Consider the following 18,792-nt stretch of genomic DNA (forward strand, 5'->3'; position numbering starts at 1 on the left):
ATCTTCCCCCACCCATCTCTCTCCGCTTCTCAGTCGGCCGCCATGTCCAGCCGCCGCACCCGGAGGACCAACGCAGGCCAGCGGAGTGGCGCGTCCAAGCGACAGCAAGCGCTCGAGCGCATGGCTGCGCTCAAGGCTGGTACCTCTTCCATTGCAGGTGCATATGAGGTATGTCCTCATTTCCTATATCCTTCCTTCCCCCATGGCTATACCCCCCACCACCATGGTAGTCACCGCCCCTCGCCGTGTCTGGCTAAGATTCTACGACCCTTTTTGCTTCGCGGCTGGGAGCAGCTGACGGGGGCTGGTGTGGAGATGAGCGCAACTCACCGAGGATGCTACCCCCGCTACCCCCCCCCCCCCCCTCCCCTCCATCCACCTCTCTGCAGTTGGAGGAGGAGGAGGATGTGTATGAGCAGGTCGACGAGGCCACGTACAACGCTATTGTGGCTGCTCGCCAGGCCGACGACGAGTTTATCGAGGACGACCTGGGTGATGGTGGCTATCGTGAGTCGGGCCTTGAGGTCTTTGACGTCATGGAAGAGGAGGTCCAGGGTGAAGCTCCTCTTCGTCGTGCTCGCAAGGACGCGGCGCCCAAGTCTGGCTTGGAGCGTGCCATGGAGACCTCGGCTCGTCGCCGCGAGGCTGCGCCCAAGCGCCGCATTGCAAAGGCCTTTCTCACCGCCCAAAAGTCGGCCGCCGCCCGTGCCGGCACACGCAAGACGACTGTCACCACCACGGCTGAGGATGATGACGAGTTTGAGGCCATGCTCAACTCACTCGGCGGGACCGGCGCCGGCGCGGCTGCCACCGGCCGCCTCGGTGCTGCTGCGTCGGCTGCCCCGATGGTCGACCCGCTCCTGGCCTCGCGCGTCGACACGGCCGCCGCCCTCGGTAGCGTGAGCAAGCTTGGCTCGACCCGCTTTGCCGCCGACCCGCTCACGGCCTCGCGCCTCACCGCGGCGTCGGGCTACGGCTACGGCGATGTCGACTACGACGCCGTCCTTCCGCCCGTCTCCAAGTCGCGCCCGCCGGTTGTCGACGACGACGGAGGCTTTGCAGACGACGACGGCACCGCAGACATGGAGCTCGAGGCGCCGTCGACGCCGCCGCGGGCGTCTCAGGACGAACCGCTCACCGAGGCCGCCGCCAACACGCCGGAGCGCTCGCCAAAGAAGCGGCGGACGGCGACGGCGACCGACACCGCCAACGCTGTCTCGCCCGAGCCGATCGACGCCGGCGAGGTGCTTCCGGTGGCGCCGGAGCGCTCGTCCAACGTCGCGGTCCGCTCGTCAAAGCCCAAGCTCAAGAAGCGCCGCAAGCGGGCACCCGAGCCCAACGCTGCCGCCCTTGGCTCTGAGGACCCGCTCGCTGGCAACGCCGCCGGTCCGCAGTACGTCGGCCAGTCGCTCGCCGGCTCGGGCGGCAACGACTGGTGGTCGGTATGCTCGCGCGACGACGAGAGAGCGCCGGCGACGGGCCAGGAGCCGGTGCCCGGCGCGGCGGCGCCGATGGCCATCGGCGCGTCGGCCAACGCCGTCCCGCGGCGGCCCGACGGTACCGTCCTCTTCTACTACCTCGACGCGTTTGAGGAGAAGTACAAGCGGCCCGGGACCGTGTACCTTGTAGGCAAGGTTGCCGCGCCCGGCTCGAACAAGTACGCCTCGGTCTGCGTCACGGTGCCGGGCATTCAGCGCCGGCTCTACGTCCTGCCGCGGGCCAAGAAGCTCTCGCCGGCCGGCATCCCTACCGACGAGGACGTCACCATTGCTGACGTTTACTCGGAGATCCATGCCATGCTCAAGGCCCGCGGCGTCAGCTCGTTTGCCTCCAAGCCGTCCGAGATGAAGTACGCCTTTGAGGAGCCCGACATCCCAGCCGAGGCCACCTACCTCGAGGTCATGTACTCGGCAGCACTCGCCAACCTCGACGACGTGGCCATGACCGGCGGCGCCACCTTTTCGCGCATCTTTGGCACATCGACGTCGGCCATGGAGGCCTTTATCATGCGCAAGCGGCTGATGGGTCCATCGTGGCTCCTTCTCTCTGCCGACGCCGTCGACTCTGGCGCGCGCGTCTCGTGGTGCAAGCACGAGGTCACCGTTGCCGGCCCGTCGCTCGTCTCGATCCCGGGCAACGACATTGCCCTCCCGCCAGCGCTCCCGCCGCTCAAGGTCATGTCTATCTCGCTCAAGACGATCCTCAACCCCAACGCACACGCCAACGAGATCCTCATGGCCTCGTGCATTGTCCACCAAGGCGTCAACATGGAGTCGGCCACGCCCAACCCTGAGGCCGGCATGAACCACTTTTCGGCCGTCCGCCCGCTCTCCGGAAACGCCATCATGACCCCGGCCTCGGGCGTTGCCCGCTTCACCGACTTTGTTCGCGCCAAGGCGCCGCAGGTCGAGGTCTGCTCCTCCGAGCGGGCGCTCCTCAACTACCTGCTCGCCAAGATTCACGTCATCGACCCGGACGTGCTCGTCGGCCACAACATTGTCGGCTTTGACATCGACGTCCTCCTCCACCGTTTCAAGGCGTGCAACATCTCGGCGTGGTCCAAGATCGGCCGCTTCCGCCGCAAGCACATGCCCAAGCTCCAGGCCGGTCCCGGCGGTGCCGGCAACTCGTCGTCGTCGGAGCGCGCCGCCGCCGCCGGCCGCCTCCTCTGCGACACTTGGCTCGGCTCCAAGGACCTTGTCCGCGAGGCCAACTACACGCTCGCCCATCTCTCCAACAAGATGCTCGGCATCACGCGGACACCGATCGACATGTCGACGCTCCCCAGCTACTACGCCACCAACGAGACACTGCTTGACCTCATCCGCCACACCGAGAACGACGCCTACCTCGCAGTCAAGCTCATGTTCCACCTCATGATGATCCCGCTCACCAAGCAGCTCACCGCGCTTGCCGGAAACCTCTGGTCGCAGACGCTCAACGGCGGCCGCTCGCTTCGCAACGAGTACCTCCTCTGCCACGAGTTCCACAACCTCGGCTACGTCCTGCCGGACAAGTTCTGGGCCACCGCCGGCTCGGGTGCCCGCGGCAGCGGCTCGGGCGGCGCCTCGCGCAAGAAGGGCCCGCGCCGCAAGAAGGCAGCCTACGCTGGAGGTCTCGTCCTCGAGCCCAAGCGCGGCTTCTACGATAAGTTCATCCTCCTCCTTGACTTCAACTCGCTCTACCCGTCGATCATCCAAGAGTACAACCTTTGCTTCACTACCGTTGAGCGCGTCAAGCTCACCGCCGTCGACGCCGCCATTGCCGAGAACCTCATTGCCGGCGCCGGCGACGGGACCGAGGCGGACGACATGGCGCTGGCCGAGTCGCTCGAGGCCTCGTCCGCCGACGGCCTCGGTGCGTCGGGCGCTCGCGTGCCCGACTCGTCGGTCTCGGAGGGCGTACTGCCGCGGCTGATCAAGACCCTTGTCGAGCGGCGCTCGCAGGTCAAGGCGCTCCTCAAGTCGGCGACGGACCCGCTGCTGCGGACCCAGTACGACATCCGGCAGAAGGCACTCAAGCTCACTGCCAACTCGATGTACGGCTGCCTTGGCTTTACCTTTTCGCGATTCTACTGCAAGCCCGTGGCGTCGCTCATCACGTCACTTGGACGTGAGATTCTGCAGAACACCGTCGACATTGCCGAGTCGCAGCTCAACCTCGAGGTGGTGTACGGTGACACCGACTCGATCATGGTCAACACCGGGTCGACCAACCTCGACGACGTCCGGGCCATCGGCAAGCAGGTCATGCACGAGGTCAACAAGCGGTACAAGCTCCTCGAGCTCGACATCGACGGCATCTTCCAGTCGCTGCTCCTGCTCAAGAAGAAGAAGTACGCCGCGCTCATGCTCGTCGAGCGCGATGGCGTGCTCACCACTGTCAAGGAGTCTAAGGGCCTCGACCTCGTCCGTCGCGACTGGTGCGAACTCTCCAAGGACGCCGGTAACTTTGTCCTCGACCGCATCCTTTCGGGCTCGGCACGCGATGAGCTTGTCGATACCATCCACGAGTTCCTTCGCAATCTCTCGGAAGAGGTCCGTGCCGGCCAGATCCCGCTCGGCAAGTTCATCATCACCAAGGGCCTCACCAAGGATCCGATGGACTACGCAGACTCCAAGTCACAGCCGCATGTCCAGGTTGCTCTCCGCATGCGCCAGCAGAACAAGCCCGCTCGCCGCGGCGACTACATTCAGTACGTCATCGTCAAGGGCGCGTCCAAGTCTGTGGCCGAGCGCGCGTTTTCACCCGACGAGGTCCTTCGCGCTAACGGCGAGCTCGAGCTCGATGTTGAGTGGTACCTCGCCCAGCAGGTCCACCCGCCAGTCTCGCGCCTGTGCGAGCCCATCGAGGGCACAGACCCGGGTCAGATTGCCGACTGTCTCGGCCTCGACTCGTCGCGCTTCAACCGCGTCTTCTACTCGGAGGGTGCCGACGATCTGTTCCAGGCCGCTGCCGCCGCCTCGGACGCCGTCAAGTACAAGGACTGCCAGCGCCTCCTCGTCCCCTGCCGGACGTGCAAGGCCTCGCACCCGTTCACCGGCCCCTTTGCCGTCAACGATGGCATCATCACCTCGGGCCTCCGCTGCCCGGGCACTCTGCCTGCCGACGACGCGTCTGCCGGCGCTACGCGCCCGTGCACAGGCGTCTTTGACCGCGCAGCCATCGACAACGCCATCACCCGCCAGCTCCGCACCCTGCTCAAGAGCTACTACGCCGCATGGTACGTCTGCGATGACGAGTCGTGCTCCAACCGCACTCGCCAGGTCTCGCTCCGCGGCCACGGCCTGCAGTGCCTTGTCCCCATCTGCACAGGCACTATGCATCCCGAGGTTCCCTCCAAGACTGTCTACCTTCAGCTCCTCTACCTGCAGTCGCTCTTTGACGTCGACCATGCTCTCGACCAGTTTGGCGACGACGACGAGGACAAGGCTCTTGCCCGCCGCGTCCTCTCCCCCGAGGAGACCGATCTCCTCGCCAGCGTCCTCACCAAGGTCCAGGGCGAGCTTGGCAAGTGCGCCTACTACTTTGTTGACGGCAAGGCCATCTTTAGCATCTGTGCATAGATTTTGTGCCCGACACCAGATAAAGTGATCCACTCTCGCATACCTATTTCACTCTGAACCGATCCCTCGGCGGCGGCGGCTACTGTGTCGCTTCAAACTTGCGCATGAACATGACAATCTTGTCGGAGAAGGTCTCGAGCTCGGCCTCGTACTGCTTGATCTTCTCGTTGTGCTCGGCCTGCCCACTCCGGACCAGCTGAAGCGCGTGCTCGGCCACCGCTCGCGCGTCAGCCACCACGCCCGTCAGCTTGGCGCACATCGACGCTAGCTGCGGCGGTGCAGCAACGCGGAGCTGCTCCACCATCGGGAGCAATCGCTCGATCTGCTCGATCGTGGCAGAGACCCCGGCCTCTGGATCGGCCCCGCTGAGCAAGGTCGCAAGCTGATCTTGCGACAACCGCATCGAGTTGAAATCGCTGCTGCTCGCGACCTCTGCTTCACCGGTCTCTCCGCGCCTGGTATCAATCTCCTCGGTCTCGGCCTCGGAGTACTCGTCGTCGCCACCAGGCGGTCCGCTGGCGTCGCTTGTCGAGCCCGAACCAGCCGGCGCTAGCAACGCCGCCAGCGCCTTCATTCGGTCCGCAAGCGACTTGGCCTGCGGCCCGACATTGCTCAGCGTTGCAGAGACCCGCGTCGCAAGATCGCCGATGGCAGACTTGTACTCTTGGTTGCTCTGCTCAAACGACGACAAAATTTGCTGGGTCTCGCCGGCACCGGGCGCGCACTCGGCCTTGACTTTTTCCAGCTTCTCCGTCAGCAGCGCTGCCTTCTTCTCCGATACTCCCATCATCGCCAGCTGGACCTCAAGTACCGCCAGCAGCGTCGTCGACTGCTTCAGCTGCGAGTTACAGTGCTGCTCCACATTGGCCAACATCTCCAGCTGATGCTCGAGCGTGAGGAGTAGCCGCTGCAGCGCTGCCTGTGACGACGCCTGCATCTCAGGCGACGGCGGCGTCGCCAGTGCCTCGTCCTCACGCAGTGCATCAACCTGCACATCTAGCTGCGCGAGCTGAACAAGCACCCGCTCGCGCCGCACAAGCACGCCCTGCATCGCGTGCAGCTGGCTCAGAACCGACGACGCCTCGCGCCGAAGGTGGTCGCACTGCTCCCACACGTGCTGCAGCGCGCCCTCGACACGCCGCACCTCGGCCTCGGAGAGGTTGCCAGCAAGCCGCAGCTTGTTCGCCAGCTCTGAGAGCCGTGACTCGGTCGAGGAGATAGCATCGATGACATCGGTGTGGAGCCGAAGAACGTGCGTGTCAAACACATGTTGCATCGTGCCCAGCCCGCTACCGCTCGCAGCGCGCACCGACGCAAACGCCGGTTCGCCCGCTCGCGCCACCCCCGAGGCGGACGCCGCCCGTCCGCGCCGAAGTGACGTCGGGTGCGAGCCCGAGCCCGAAGAGAGCGAGCCAAACTGCGAGGTCGGCGAGAGCATGGGTGCACCGTTCGGCGACTCGGCCACGCCGTCCTGTTCCGCGGTCCCGGTCTGTGCTAGCGCCTGGACGCGCGCTTCGATCGAGCCGAGCTGCGCGTCGAGCTGCGCTGCGCCCACGCGGCCCAGCGAGCCTGCTTCTTTGGCTGCACTGGTCCGCATCGCTGCGGCAGCGCGCTGGGCGGCTTCGGCAGCCTCTGACATGGCACTGGCCCGGGCATCGAGCTTGTCGACAGCAGCCTCGAGCTCGGAAATCCGCTCGTCGCGCGACGCGAGCTCCTTCTCCAGCCGCGCCCGTGCCGAGACCAACGCTGGCATTGAGAGGTCCGAGTCGACCGGCTCTGTTGCCCGCGGCGCTGCCGCAAGCGCGTCTGCGGTCGACGCCAGCTCGCGCTCGAGCGTGCTGCACTTGTGGCTGAGGTGCGCAACCTGCGCCTCGAGTGCGATTTTGTCGCCGGCAAGCGCGTTGAGCTGGCCCAACAGCTCTTTGGAGGAGAACAATGGTGAAGCGTCGAGACTTGGCTCGGGAATCCGTGTTGTGACCGGTCGCGAGCCGAGCATGCCAGCCGAGAGGACCGACGCCTCGAGCTCGGCATAGGCGGCCTCGAGCCAGGTGTTGGTCGACTTGAGCAGCTCGTTCTGTTGCTGCAGCGCAGCCAATTCCAGTCGCCGCGCCTCCCCCAGCGCCCGATGCCGAGCCGCCTCTTCCGGCTTCTGCAGCCCACTGGCAGCGTCAAGCTGCGCAGTCAGCGCCTCCAGGGAAGCCTCCAGCGCGGCGTACGACCCCGCATACTCGGATGCGTCTGTGCGGGCGCGATGGACGACTTTGTGCGCGTTGTCAAGCAGCATCTGCAAGTGCTTGGCCCTTTGCTCAGCCCGCTCGACAGTGTTCGCTGCAAGGCATGAGCCGGTGCAATGCGAGTTGGCTTCGGCAGAGCCAATCGATGCGTGGGCGTCGTCGACTGACTCGGTCGCCGCCGCCGCCACCTCGTCGGCAGCAGCAGCGGCAGCCTCGGCCAGCGCACGCGCGGTGGCGACTGCGGGAGCTTCGGGCGGCGAGACCAGCTCTGCACGAGCCAGCTTGCCTTCGAGTGCCTTGACTTCGGCCTGGAGCTCATCGTTGGCAGCCGTCGCCTTGGAGAGCTGAGCAGTGAGAGTGGCATTAGCCGTCCGCAGCTTGACGAGCTCGATGTCAGCTTCGTTGGTGACCGAGCCGATGAGATCAAGTTTGTCGCGCTGGGTCGAGATGTGCTGGGTGGCGGCAGCATGGGCGGCGCGGAGCGCATCCAACTCTTCGCTCGCCGCCTGGAGCTGCGCCTCGAGCCGCGCGCTCTCTGCGCCCTTGATCTCGAGAGCATCGCGAGCAGTCTCAGCACTGACGCTCACCGCCTTCAGCTTTGCCCGCGCCGTTTCATACTTGAGTGCCACCGCCTCGAGCTGTTTGAGCACCTCGAGCTGATCTGCCGACATACCGCGGCGTGCAGCGTCAAGCGCGTGCGCCCGAGCGAGGTTGAGTGCGTTGGCCTCCTCCAGCACTGCCACTTGGTGAGCCAATGCATCCCGCTCGGCCACAGTCTCCTCCAGTTCGGAAATGCGGCCCTCCATTAGGCCGTCGTACGCAATCTGCAGCGCATTGTGCTCGTCTTCCAGCTCGCGGAGCGCGGCACACACTTCGTCCCGCTGCGCCTTGGTCGTAGTCAGTGCCGACGAGAGCTTTGATGGCGAGCCATGGGCGGCCACGTGCGCCCGCTCCGCATCCAGCTCGGCTGCCAACTCGGCCGCGTGAGCCCGCGAAGCCTCCAGCTCCGCCTCGGTCACTCCGAGCTGCTCGTCAATAAGCGAGAGGTTGACCTGAAGCGACGCGTTTTCATCGCGTGCCGCGTCCAGCATCCCGCGGAGCTTGGTCACCTGCGCCTCGAGGTGCGATGCCGACTCGAGCTGGGCCATCAGCGAGTAGTGCTTCTCCTTGGCCATGTCCATGCCGTCGGTGGCTCGCGTTGCCCTGAGCTCGGCCACGTGAACAGCATTGCGCAGATCGTCGACGTCAGACTGGAGCCGGAGCTGCTCGTGCCGAGCTTCCTTGGCATCGCGCTTGGCCGCAAGTAGCTGTGTTTCCAAGTCGTCGGCACGTGCATTAGCTGCTGCAAGAGCCTTGTCACGGCTCACCACATCGGCAAGCGCGACATCGTGCGCTTCTTTGGCCTTGGCTGCCGCGAGGCGCGCCTCGTGCTGGCTCTTCTGGATGGCCAGGGTCAGCTCGAGCTTCTCGGCTTCAAAACCCTTAGCCTGCGCTACCAACGAGCCGTTGGCGTCAAGCGTTGCCTGAAGCTCAACGGCAAGGTCGGCATTATCGGTTCGAGCCTTTGTGAGCGCTGCTTCCAGCTCCGAGTTGGTCTTGACGGCATCCTCGAGATCCGCCAGTAGCGCTGCGTTGGTACCCTGCGCTGCTTTGAGCTTGCGCCCGCGCTTCCGAGCTGCTGCCAGCGAGCGGACCGTGGCCGAGTGCTCCTTTTCTAGCGCGTCCAGAATTGACTTGACGGACTCGAGCTCTGCATCAAGGCGCGCGTTTGAGTCCGAGAGCGCGTCCTGGGCGGCTTTGCCCGCATCAGCGCGAGCCTTTGCCTCGGACGCGTCCATGAGCGCGGTTTGGAGAGCGTCGTTGACCTTTTCGAGCTCGGTAGAAAGAAAGGCCACCCGCTCACCTGACGCCTCGAGCTTGTCTTTGTACAGCGCATGGAGTCGGGCGTTTTCGTGCTGTAGATCGCCGCATGCTCGCTCGAGCGACAGCTTTTCCGCTTGCAGGATTTCGAGCTTGGAGCTTGCGTTGGCCAGCTCTTCCTTGTCACTCTCCAGCTGGGCTTCCTCAGACGCAATCTTGGCCTTGAGTGCACCAAGCTCCGAGGTAAGGGCGTTGACTTGCTCGGCATGCGTCAGCTTGGCCTCCATGGCCGCCGACTCGTACTGTGTCCGCTGGTCGGAGAGCCGCGATGCTAGCTGCATCTCGTGGGTGGCGGTGATAGTGGCGAGCTCGGAGCGAACCGAAGCGAGTGCTGACTGCACCTCCTTCAGCTCATGCTCGGCCTCACGACGAAGGCGCGCCTCGAGCTCGCGAGTGAGCGCCGAGTGCTGGTTGCTCGCTTCAGTGAGCTTGTCCTGGTAGTGGGCGATGCGAGCGTTGAGCTCGTCGGCGGCACGAGCCTTGAGCTCGTACACCGACCGGTCATGCTCGGCAACGAGCGCGTCGCGGTCCTGAGTGTGGCGTGAGACCAGGGCCTGCATCTCGCGCTCGTGGCGCTGCTTGCACGCATCGAGCTTATTTTGGGCCTCTGCGCGCGTGGCCGCCAGCGAGGCAGCAGATCTGGTTTTTTCGTCCTCGAGCGCGTCGGCGGCGGCAGCTGCCGCCTTGGCCATCTTGGCCGAGTACTTGTCGGTTGTCGCTGCCAGCTGCGCCGCGAGCTTGGCCCGGTACTCCTCGGCCTGGGCAACGAGTTTGTCGTTGAGAGCCGAGACTTGGTCGTGATGGGCCGCCGCCATCTTGTCCAGCTTTGACTGGTATGACATGTCAACCGAGCGGGAAGAGGTTCGTGACGAGGCAATGAGATCCTCGTACTTGGTCCGCGCCTCGGAGAGCGCCTGCTCCTTCTCGGCCCGGGCGGCGGCAAGCTCGCGACCCGCGCTCCGCTTGGCGTCCTCCAACTTGGCCTCCAGTGACGAAATTGACGCCTCGGCATCCGACAGGGCCTTGGACAGCTGCTCGATCTTCATGGCCTGGGCGCGGGCGGCAAGCGACGACTCGACCGAGTACACAATGTTGCGGGTGGTGACTGTCGAGTCGTTGCCTGTCGCGAGTGTCTCAGTCACTGCGTAGCCCTCGCGCTTGAAGAGTTGCACAAGCTGGGTGATGCGCGAGTTGCGCTCACCGAGCTCGAGCCGGGCGGCCGCCAGCTCGGCAGACGTGTTCTCGAGTGACGAGTTGGCGGAGAGAAGGGCATCGGCGTGCTGCTTGTTCGCCAGCTCGAGGGCAAGGATGTTCTGGCCTGCCCGTTGACTCTCCTGTGAGAGCTCGCCAACCTTGGAGGTGAGCGCTGCGACGTCGTCCTTGAGTTGGGCGTTGGCATTGCGAAGTTGGGACGTTTCCAGCGCAGACATCTCCATGGCATGCTGCGCGTCCTCGAGCTTTGCAGTCAGCGCAGCGAGGGTGGCACGGCAGTCGCGCAGTGCGGCATCCTTGTTTTCCATCTGTGCCTTGGTACCGGCTTTGCCCGAGGTGAGCTTGATGATCTTAGCCTCTAGCGCGGCGTTGGTCTCGAGCGCCGACTCGAGGCGGGTGGCAAGTGTGGCAACTTGGCGCTCGTTGGCCGAAAGCGCACCCTGAGTGTGCTCCTGGGTCCTGGCGAGTGCAGCTGAAGCCGACTCGTGCTCTTGGAGGCGGGTGCGCGCCACCCGCAGTTCGGTCTGGGTCTCATGCAGTTGCGAGGTGAGCGAGGCCTCCGACGCCCGCGATGCTGCGAGTCGCGACTCGAGCAGCGAGATCGTCGCCTGTGCCTCTGTGAGCGAGCCCTTGGCGGTGGCAGTCTCTGCACGAGCAGCCTCGAGAGCAGCCTCCCGCTCAGTTAGCCGCGCCTGGAGCTCGGTGCGAGCAGTGGCGACCGCCGAAGTCTCGGTGGTGGCAGCGCCAATGTGAGATGCGTAGCGCTGGTTATCGGCAGCGCGGGCTGTCCGTTCGCGCTCGAGTTCGTCGCGGAGGGTGACAAGGGCCGAGTCGGCACGGGCCAGCTGGTCCTTGTACGACTCCAGCTGGGTGTTGACGGCAGCCGAGGCGGCCGAGACTGAGGCGTGCGAAGCCCGCTCGGCAGCGAGCTGGGCGTTGACAGCGGCCAGCTCGTTGCGCGCCTCGTCAAGCTGGGCCCGAAGATCAGCTGCCGAGGCGCGAGCGTCGTTGGCGGCGGCCTCGGCGTGAGCAGCGCGGGCAGCGGAGGCGTGCGACTCCTGCTCGGCAGCGACAAGCTGGGCAGCGGACGCAAGTGTCGCTGTCGATGCCCCGGTTTGAGCCGCCGCCAGCTGGTCTTTCAGCTCAGTGATGGTTGTCTGCGCATCCGAAGCCGCTGCCGCGTGCTGAGCAGCGGCCGCATTGGCACGTGCCGTGTCGGCCTGCAGGACGGCAACCGAGTCGAGCGCTCGCTCGGTCACGTTTTGCAGATGCAAATGCTTGGCGTGAAGCTCGTCGTACGCGGCCTGCAACGAGGCCGAGGCTTCGGACCGTTGTGTAAGGTCCGAGATGCGGTCAAGCGCGGCCGACGCAGTGGCCTTGAGTGCTGCATACTCGGCCTTGAGCGCTGCATGCTCCTCTGAGAGGGTGGCGAGCGGATCGAGTCTCTCCTGCAGAACGGCTGTGCGGCCCTTGAGAGCCTCGTGCTGGTTGACGAGCGCGTAGTAGGCCTGCTCCATCTCAGACGCGCGCGCGGCCGCGGTCGAGACTGCGCTCTCGGCTTCCTTGCGGGCAGCAGCGCGTGAGGCAGCAGCGGCATCGGCGGCGGCTGCGGCGGCATCGCGCTCGGCGGCGAGCTTGGACGATACGGTGGCAAGCTTGGCGTCGACGTCATCGGCGCGGGCGTTGGCTGCGGCGGCATCGCGCTCGGCTGCGGCGGCATCTCGGCGCGCGGCATCAAGCGCGCGAGAGAGCGAATCCAAATCGGCTTCGGCGCCCGACATGGCGTTAGTAGCAACACACCGCGACTGAGCAGCCTCTTCCTTGAGCGCTTCGTGGGTGGCGACAAGCGCGAGATGAGTCGCCATCAGCTCATCGTAAGCGACTTGCATAGACGAGGCGACAGCGACGGCCAGCTCGGCCTCGAGTGCCTCCACGCGGGCGCCCAAGAGAGCAATGGTCTCGTCGCGTGAGGCCAGAAGGCCTTGCGCCGACGCTGCGGCCTGGGTGGCGGCCTCCTCGCTGGAGCGAGCAGCCTCAAGCTCACGCTTGAGCTCGTCGTAGGTGAGCGGGACGCCAGTCGCCGCCACATCGGCGGCAATCTGCTCAGCAGTGATGGCATCAAGCAGTTCCACAACGTCGTCCGGCAGCTGATCAGTCGGCAGAGTATCATGCGGCGAGGCAGCAGCAGTAGCGAGGACTCTGTCGGCGAGGGCACGTAGGCCGTTCTGCAGCTTGGTCTTGTGGGCCGACAGCAGCCGGACTGAGTCTTCAGCCCTCCGCAGCTTGACCAGAGTAGCATTATGCGTCCGCGAAAGTGCAGCCAACTTGGATTGCGCAGCAGCCAGAGCATCCACCAGCTCTGCATCATGTGGAAGAGCGCCACCACCAGCACCAGCACCATGTCGGTCTTCGGCGTTTGGCGGCAGGTTCTCCACGCCGTCGTCGACGGCTGGAAGCAGGGCAGACGACATACCTCCTCCAGCAGATGTCAACCACGAGTGTGTGTATGTGTGTGTATGAAAGAAGGCTATACCGTGTCGTGCCGTGCCGTGTATGTGGTGTATGTGTGTGTGGGGGGGGGGGGGGGGGGGCTGCGTCGGGTGGTTGGCCTCGTTGGCGCCAAAAGGTGACACAGTCGGTCAATGGTCATGTTTTTCAAATGACTGCAACACGCACGCGCTTGCTTGCCGGCCGAGAGGTCGCTCCGATGGCTTTTCGGCTTGAGAGCTATTTACTGCACTGACCATCCTTGCCATCACATCGTAGCAATTGGCAAGATGGCCCGCGTGTACATGAGCGCCCGTCGATAGCTCGCGTACACCCGAGATGAAGGTTAGAATTGGGCGCTCAAAGAGCCGCCCATCGCCGTTGTTGCAGTTCGTCATCAAACGATTGGGTGGGTGGGCGGCTTCCCGCTCCTCTGAAGCCGATTGTGTTGACGTCATCGAAGCTTTGAGCGATGTATGGTGTCGCCCAGCCGATTGCGAGCGTCCGCAGTCGTGGCATCATTGAGCATTTCATGACCATGACCTTCTTTCAATGGTTCCCATGGATTAATGGGTGGTCACGTCTGCTGGCCAACTCGGTCGGCGACTTGCATCACCATCAGCGCACACTGTCATGGCTCTTGGTCGTGTGCTATCCTTTCGTGTAGGCTACTTGTCGCTTCGTTGTTTCGAGAGGAAGGGCATGGATGACGTTGGGGAGGATGCTGTGGGTGTGGGAGGCGAGAATGGTCCTGGAGAGGCGGTGGGGAGAAAGAGGCCGAGGAACGAGCTTGACGGGCTGAGCTCGCCTGAGAACAACGACAAGGGCGACGACGAGGGAAGGAGGATCAAGAGGGGGAAGCAGCTGGTGAGGGGAGGTGCTGGCAGTGGGCGGGCCGGGAGCGGGCGAATGCATCCGCGGAACTTGTATCGGGAGCTGGATCGAAGCTTTGAGGAGCTGGCAAGTGCTTATCCGCCGCTGTTAGAGGTGCTCGACCACGGGATGGTGCGGTTCTCGGATCCGACTGCGCTACGGATCTTTACACAGGCACTGTTTGCGGTCGATTTTGGCCTTCGGGTTGAGCTCCCGCCTGCGCATCTTTGTCCGACTCTGCCGTCGCGGCTCAACTACTTGCTGTGGCTGGAAGATCTTGTGGAGAGCGGGCGGGAGGTGCAGGGCCGAGACAGCAAGATTTGGGCGCTGGACATCGGCGTTGGCGCGTCGGTGGTCTACCCCCTGCTGGGTGCGACGGCACTTGGATGGTCGTTTGTGGGGACCGAAGTTGACAGCAATGCGCTCGAAGTTGCAAAGGCCAACGTGGCAGCCAACGCCGACGTGCTGGAGGCCAAGGGCGTCGAGACGGTGCTCGTGGCAGCGGCAAGCGAGAACGAGCTGCTGCAACCGGCGATGGAGGCGGAAGGCGCACCGGCGATGTTTGGCGTCACGCTCACTAACCCGCCGTTCTTTGACGAGCCGATGGATGCAGGCTCTTGCATTGGGTCGGCGACCGAGCTGGCGACAGCTGGTGGCGAGGTGGGATTTGTGGCGAGGCTGGTGATGGACTCTGTGGTGTACCGGGCCCGCGCGGTGTGGTTTACCTCGCTAATTGGGATCAAGGCCTCCTTGGCGCCGTTGCTGGACCTGCTGCACCACGGGCTGCCGTTTGCAGTCCGGGTTGTACACACCGCGCTGTACCAGGGCCGAACGACGCGGTGGGCGATTGGATGGTCGTTTGTCGCGGCCGATGGCTCACCGGTCCCGGCGCGGGAGCCTGGCCTCCCGGCGCGTGTTGTACCGGTCCAGCTCGACGACGAGGGCGATGAGAAAGAAATGGCTGTGCTCACCGCACTCTCGGCAGCGCTGACAACGCTGAACGTTGCGCACGAGCTCGAGATTGACGAACGTCGCAGCAACGGTGGGGGTGGTGACGACGAGCTCGCGCTCTGCATCAAAGGTTCGGTCGTCCGCCGCGACGGAGCAGCCGAGCACGATGACGGTCGTCTGTTTGATTTCGTGGCGAGGGCTACGCCCGATGCTGCGAGCGTGAGCGTGGCCATGGCGGGACATGATGCAGGGCGGGCACGGCGGATGGCGGGCTTCTTTGATGCGTTTGTGGAGGTAGTTGCGGGCAAGCTGCGGTAAGGGGCGCGGTTATTGCATGGCCAGCTGCGCCTTGAGCTGCGCAATTTGCGAACCATACTCGCGGGTGTTCTCGACGAGCTGGGCCTCGAGCGAAGCGGCGCGGGCCTCGGAGGTCTCGGCGCGCATGAGGAGGAGGAAGCGGTCCTTCTCCAGCTCGCCCATGCCTGCGGTGGAGAGCACCTTTTGGAGGTCGGTCTCGAGACGGTGGTTCTGGCGGGTGAGCTCCTCGATGCGGAAGCGGAGCTGGATGACCTCGCTCGAGTTGGTGGTGGACATCTGCATGCCGGCCGACGGGCCGGGCGGCATCGACTGCAGCTGGAGCGACATCTCGCGAATTTGCGACTGGAGCGAGTGGATCTTCGAGTTGGCAGCGGAGAGTTCGTTGCGAAGGGCAGCAGTTTCGGCAGCGTCTGCGCTGGTGGACGAACCCCGGCGCTTGTCGAGGGCCGGCAGTGGCTCGGCGCGAGACGGTGGGCGCGGGCGGGCGCGGGCAGACGCGGCGCCGTTGGCTTCGACAAGATGTTCGAGCCGGGCGATGATGGTTTCCTGGTCAGCGATGACTTGCTTGAACTTGTTGACCGAGGAGTTTTCAGTCTGGAGCTGCATGATAAATGCAGCCTGCGCAGTATGAGCCTCTTCAAGCTCGAGGTAAGACTTCTCGGCCTCGTTGTGCTTGATAACGGCGTTCTGGAGCTTCTCGACCCGCAGTTGGTTCTCCTGGAACCGGCGCATGTCGGCCTTGTAGCGACGGGAGAGCGCAATGTGGCGGCGGACGAGCTCGTCGTGGTCGAGGCCGTCGACGCCGCGGGTCTCGGCGTTAGAGAGCGCGTCGGCGTGGCGGTCCTCGAGCTGGGTGGAGAGCTCGGTGATCTGGACCCGGAGCATGGTATTCTCCTTGCGGAGGCGCATGACGTCGGCACCGAGAGTCTTGATGGCGGACGCCTTTTCGTCGACCTCGGTCAGCAAGCGGTCGATCATGTCCTGCTTGTTCTGAATGTCATTGGTGAGGATGGTGACATCGGGCGCGAGTGAGACCTGGGTGACTGCGGCGGCAGGAGTCAGGCTTTGAGGTGGTTGTCTGTGTGGCGAGCGCGAAGACCGGCGCGGCGAGCGAGAGGTGCGACGCGGCGAGTGCTTGGCCCTTGCGCGGCGCGAGTCACGGCGAGAGCGTGGGTGGTGGCGAGCGGATCAAACGAGTCGTCTTGCTGACGCGAGCGGCGACTGCGCACCGAGCGGCGCGACGACTGGCGCGGTGAACGGGTTTTCGAATGCACGTGGCGTGCCGCGCGCGGCGAGTAGTACGAGTAGCCCGAGTAGCCGCCTGCGTCCGAGTACGAGCCGGATCCGATGTACTTGGACGGCTCGATGACCATGTCAAAGCCAGAGACGGGAGGGACGTCAGGTACGGCCGTGGTGTGTGCTGTGTGCGGCGCCGAGCCAATGATGGGTGCGGCGCCGAGGTTCGGCGCAGGCGGCAGGCCGCGCGGGGACGGTGGACCGACGTTGGAAGCACAGGCGAGCGAGAGCTCCAGGTTCACGTGGATGGACGACGCTGGCGGGGCCGACGAGTCGTCGGGCAGCGGCGAGGCGAGGACGGCAATGGCGATGTTGGAGAGCGCGACGGAGAAGCCCTCGAGAAGGAGCGAGACGAGCTCCGAGTCGAGTGGGACGAGAGCATGGCCGTAGTACTCTGGGTCGTAAATGCCGCGGGACAGCTCTGCAGCGCGCCAGATCTGGATGGCGAGAGCGCCAGAGGGGTTGGTGAGAGTAGCTAGTGGCGCCGGAATGTGGGTAGTCTCGTTCCAGGCCGAGGCGGTGAATGATGACAGGCCAAGCGGCGACGGGACAGCCGGCAGCGGGCCGGGCACCTCAGTGCCAGCCACCGAGAGGTCGGACCACGGCAGCGCCGGATCAGAGCCCGAGTTGAGGCGGGCGGCGGTCCGCTGCCAAACGTGCTCGCTGAGGGGACGACCGCCAGCAGGGCTTGAAAGTGCGACGAGCGATCGGGCTGTGGAGCGAGGCGGCCGAGCTTGACGCGGAGGAGACCAAAGGTGGGTTCGGCCGCTAGTGAGCGCACCAGGTCCGAGACCGTCGGAATGAGCTCGATGGAGACAAGGACGGTCTCGGTCGAGCCTGCCTTGCCCAGTCGGAGCAAGTACTTGGTCCGCGAGTCGAGGGCTGAGAACGGGACAACAAACTTGGCGAGAAGCGTTTGGGTGAGCGAGTCGGCCACCGAGAGCACCACACCTTCGCCCGGCACAGCAAGCAGAGGTTCTGGGACGCCGACCACAAGCTCTTCGCCCCACGCAGGGCGGCGCGAGGCGCGGGCAGCGCGGGTAGACGCGTTGGCACGGCGCGATGTGCGGTCGTCTTCAGTTGTCTTGAGCGAGACAAAGGCGGCAGGGAGCTCGGAGCCATCGACGCCAACGAGCGGCAGGCCCGAGGCCTCAAAGACGACGACACGGACGGCGGCGGCGGAGGAGGAGACATGCGTCGCGAGTGCGTCCCGCAGCGGGACCGCGGTCCGTGACACAATGTCAAAGGTAGCCAACGGCGGTGGCGCAAGCGGAAGAGTCGGACGCGGTGGCGGTGGCGGGGCCGGCTCAGGTGGCGGCGGGGCGGCAACTCGATGGGCGGACGACCGGGCCGAGCCATGTCGCGCAACGCGGGCTGACCGTGGGGTTCCGCGGCGTGAAGACCGCGGGGTGCCGTGACGCGACGACCTTGCCGAGTGCGGCGCAGACTCGGGCCGGACCGGCGGTCCGGATCGGTCGCTATGATCATAGCCGTCGTCGCCGTGGTTGTCGGTGGGTGCGGGTGGATGTGGCTCGTGGCCAGGCGGCGGCTGCGAGTGAACGGGTGGGCCAGCCGACCTGGGGGATGGCGACAGGTCAGCGGAAAAGTCAGCAATGTCGCCGGTGTCGTCGAGTGTCGGAATGGTCGGGTCAGCAGTGCCCGGGCGGTCTGTGCGCGAGCGACGGGAGCGCGAGCCCGAGCGTGCGCGGCGAGAAGTAGAAACCGAGGCCGGGCGCGAGCGCGACTTCTGGGTACGGCGGGTGCGGGTGCCCTCGGGTGCCGTTTCGTCCTCGGTGTAGTACGAGTACTCAAAGTCGTCGTCGACGTGGAATCCGCTCTGTAAGTTGGTTCCTGTTGTGTACTCGTACGAGTACTCCTCCGAGTCGGAAAACTCCAAGATGACGACAGTCCGGGCCTCTGCGCCGTCCATGGCCGGATCCATCTTGAGATCGACCTCTGCTGCACCGGTCTCGAGGAGTACAGCCGTGACTGAGGCTACCGAGACCTTGGCAGCCGCGTACTTGTCGATGGACTTGGAGCCATCATCCTGCTTGGAGACGACGTAGAGCTCAAAGATGATGAGCAGCGGCGGCTCGCCTTCCGGGGTGAACAGCTCGTATGGACCCTTGGCAAAGACCGGGGTAGTCGTCGCCGGCTGAACCACCTCGGTCCGCCCGCGTGACACCACATCGATCTGCTGGGTATCTGTATTGAGCGCCACGAGCGTCATGGTTGTGAAGAAGAAGCCCTCTTGTGCGGTTACCGTCTGTTGACCGACAGAAGAAGGGAGCCATTGCGTTCGATGGCAACAGGGCGAGCAGCATATGTGTAGGGATGTAGGTATGTGAGTGTGGGGGGGGGGGGAGGGAGGATGGGTAGGGGGGGAGGGGGGGGAGGAGGTACATGGAGGGGACGGGGAGGGCGGGGGAACGAAC

General features: G+C 64.9%; 4 protein-coding genes across 4 annotated transcripts in view; 2 read left to right on the top strand and 2 right to left on the bottom strand.

Annotated features, from left to right (window-relative positions):
* Positions 1–42: 42 nt before the first annotated feature.
* On the top strand, positions 43–5,108 carry AMSG_01649 (DNA polymerase; the record flags this gene model as incomplete). Its single annotated transcript, XM_013906243.1, has 2 exons — positions 43–168; positions 390–5,108. The coding sequence occupies 2 exons, from the start codon at positions 43–45 to the stop codon at positions 5,064–5,066; spliced, it is 4,803 nt and encodes a 1,600-aa protein (XP_013761697.1). The 3' UTR covers positions 5,067–5,108.
* AMSG_01650 (uncharacterized protein) lies at positions 4,862–12,903 on the bottom strand (the record flags this gene model as incomplete). Its single annotated transcript, XM_013906244.1, has 1 exon — positions 4,862–12,903. One exon carries the CDS (start codon positions 12,901–12,903, stop codon positions 5,146–5,148), a length of 7,758 nt encoding a protein of 2,585 aa, XP_013761698.1. The 3' UTR covers positions 4,862–5,145.
* Positions 12,904–13,658: 755 nt separating this feature from the next.
* On the top strand, positions 13,659–15,689 carry AMSG_01651 (uncharacterized protein; the record flags this gene model as incomplete). Its single annotated transcript, XM_013906245.1, has 1 exon — positions 13,659–15,689. A coding segment is annotated over one exon (1,403 nt), but the record flags the coding sequence as incomplete, so codon positions are not given.
* AMSG_01652 (uncharacterized protein) overlaps positions 15,071–18,792 on the bottom strand; it is a gene marked incomplete at its 3' end in the record, with an annotated part of 3,933 nt that continues 211 nt past the window's right edge. The window contains exons 2-4 of the mRNA XM_013906246.1: positions 17,031–18,623; positions 16,161–17,004; positions 15,071–16,104 (exon numbers count right to left, since the gene is read on the bottom strand). Of these exons, the coding sequence (XP_013761700.1) occupies positions 15,071–16,104; positions 16,161–17,004; positions 17,031–18,623 (3,471 nt within the window). The remainder of the gene's footprint in view (positions 16,105–16,160; positions 17,005–17,030; positions 18,624–18,792) is intronic.

This window comes from Thecamonas trahens, assembly GCF_000142905.1.
Source record: "Thecamonas trahens ATCC 50062 unplaced genomic scaffold supercont1.6, whole genome shotgun sequence".
Taxonomy (NCBI): Eukaryota; order Apusomonadida; family Apusomonadidae; genus Thecamonas; species Thecamonas trahens.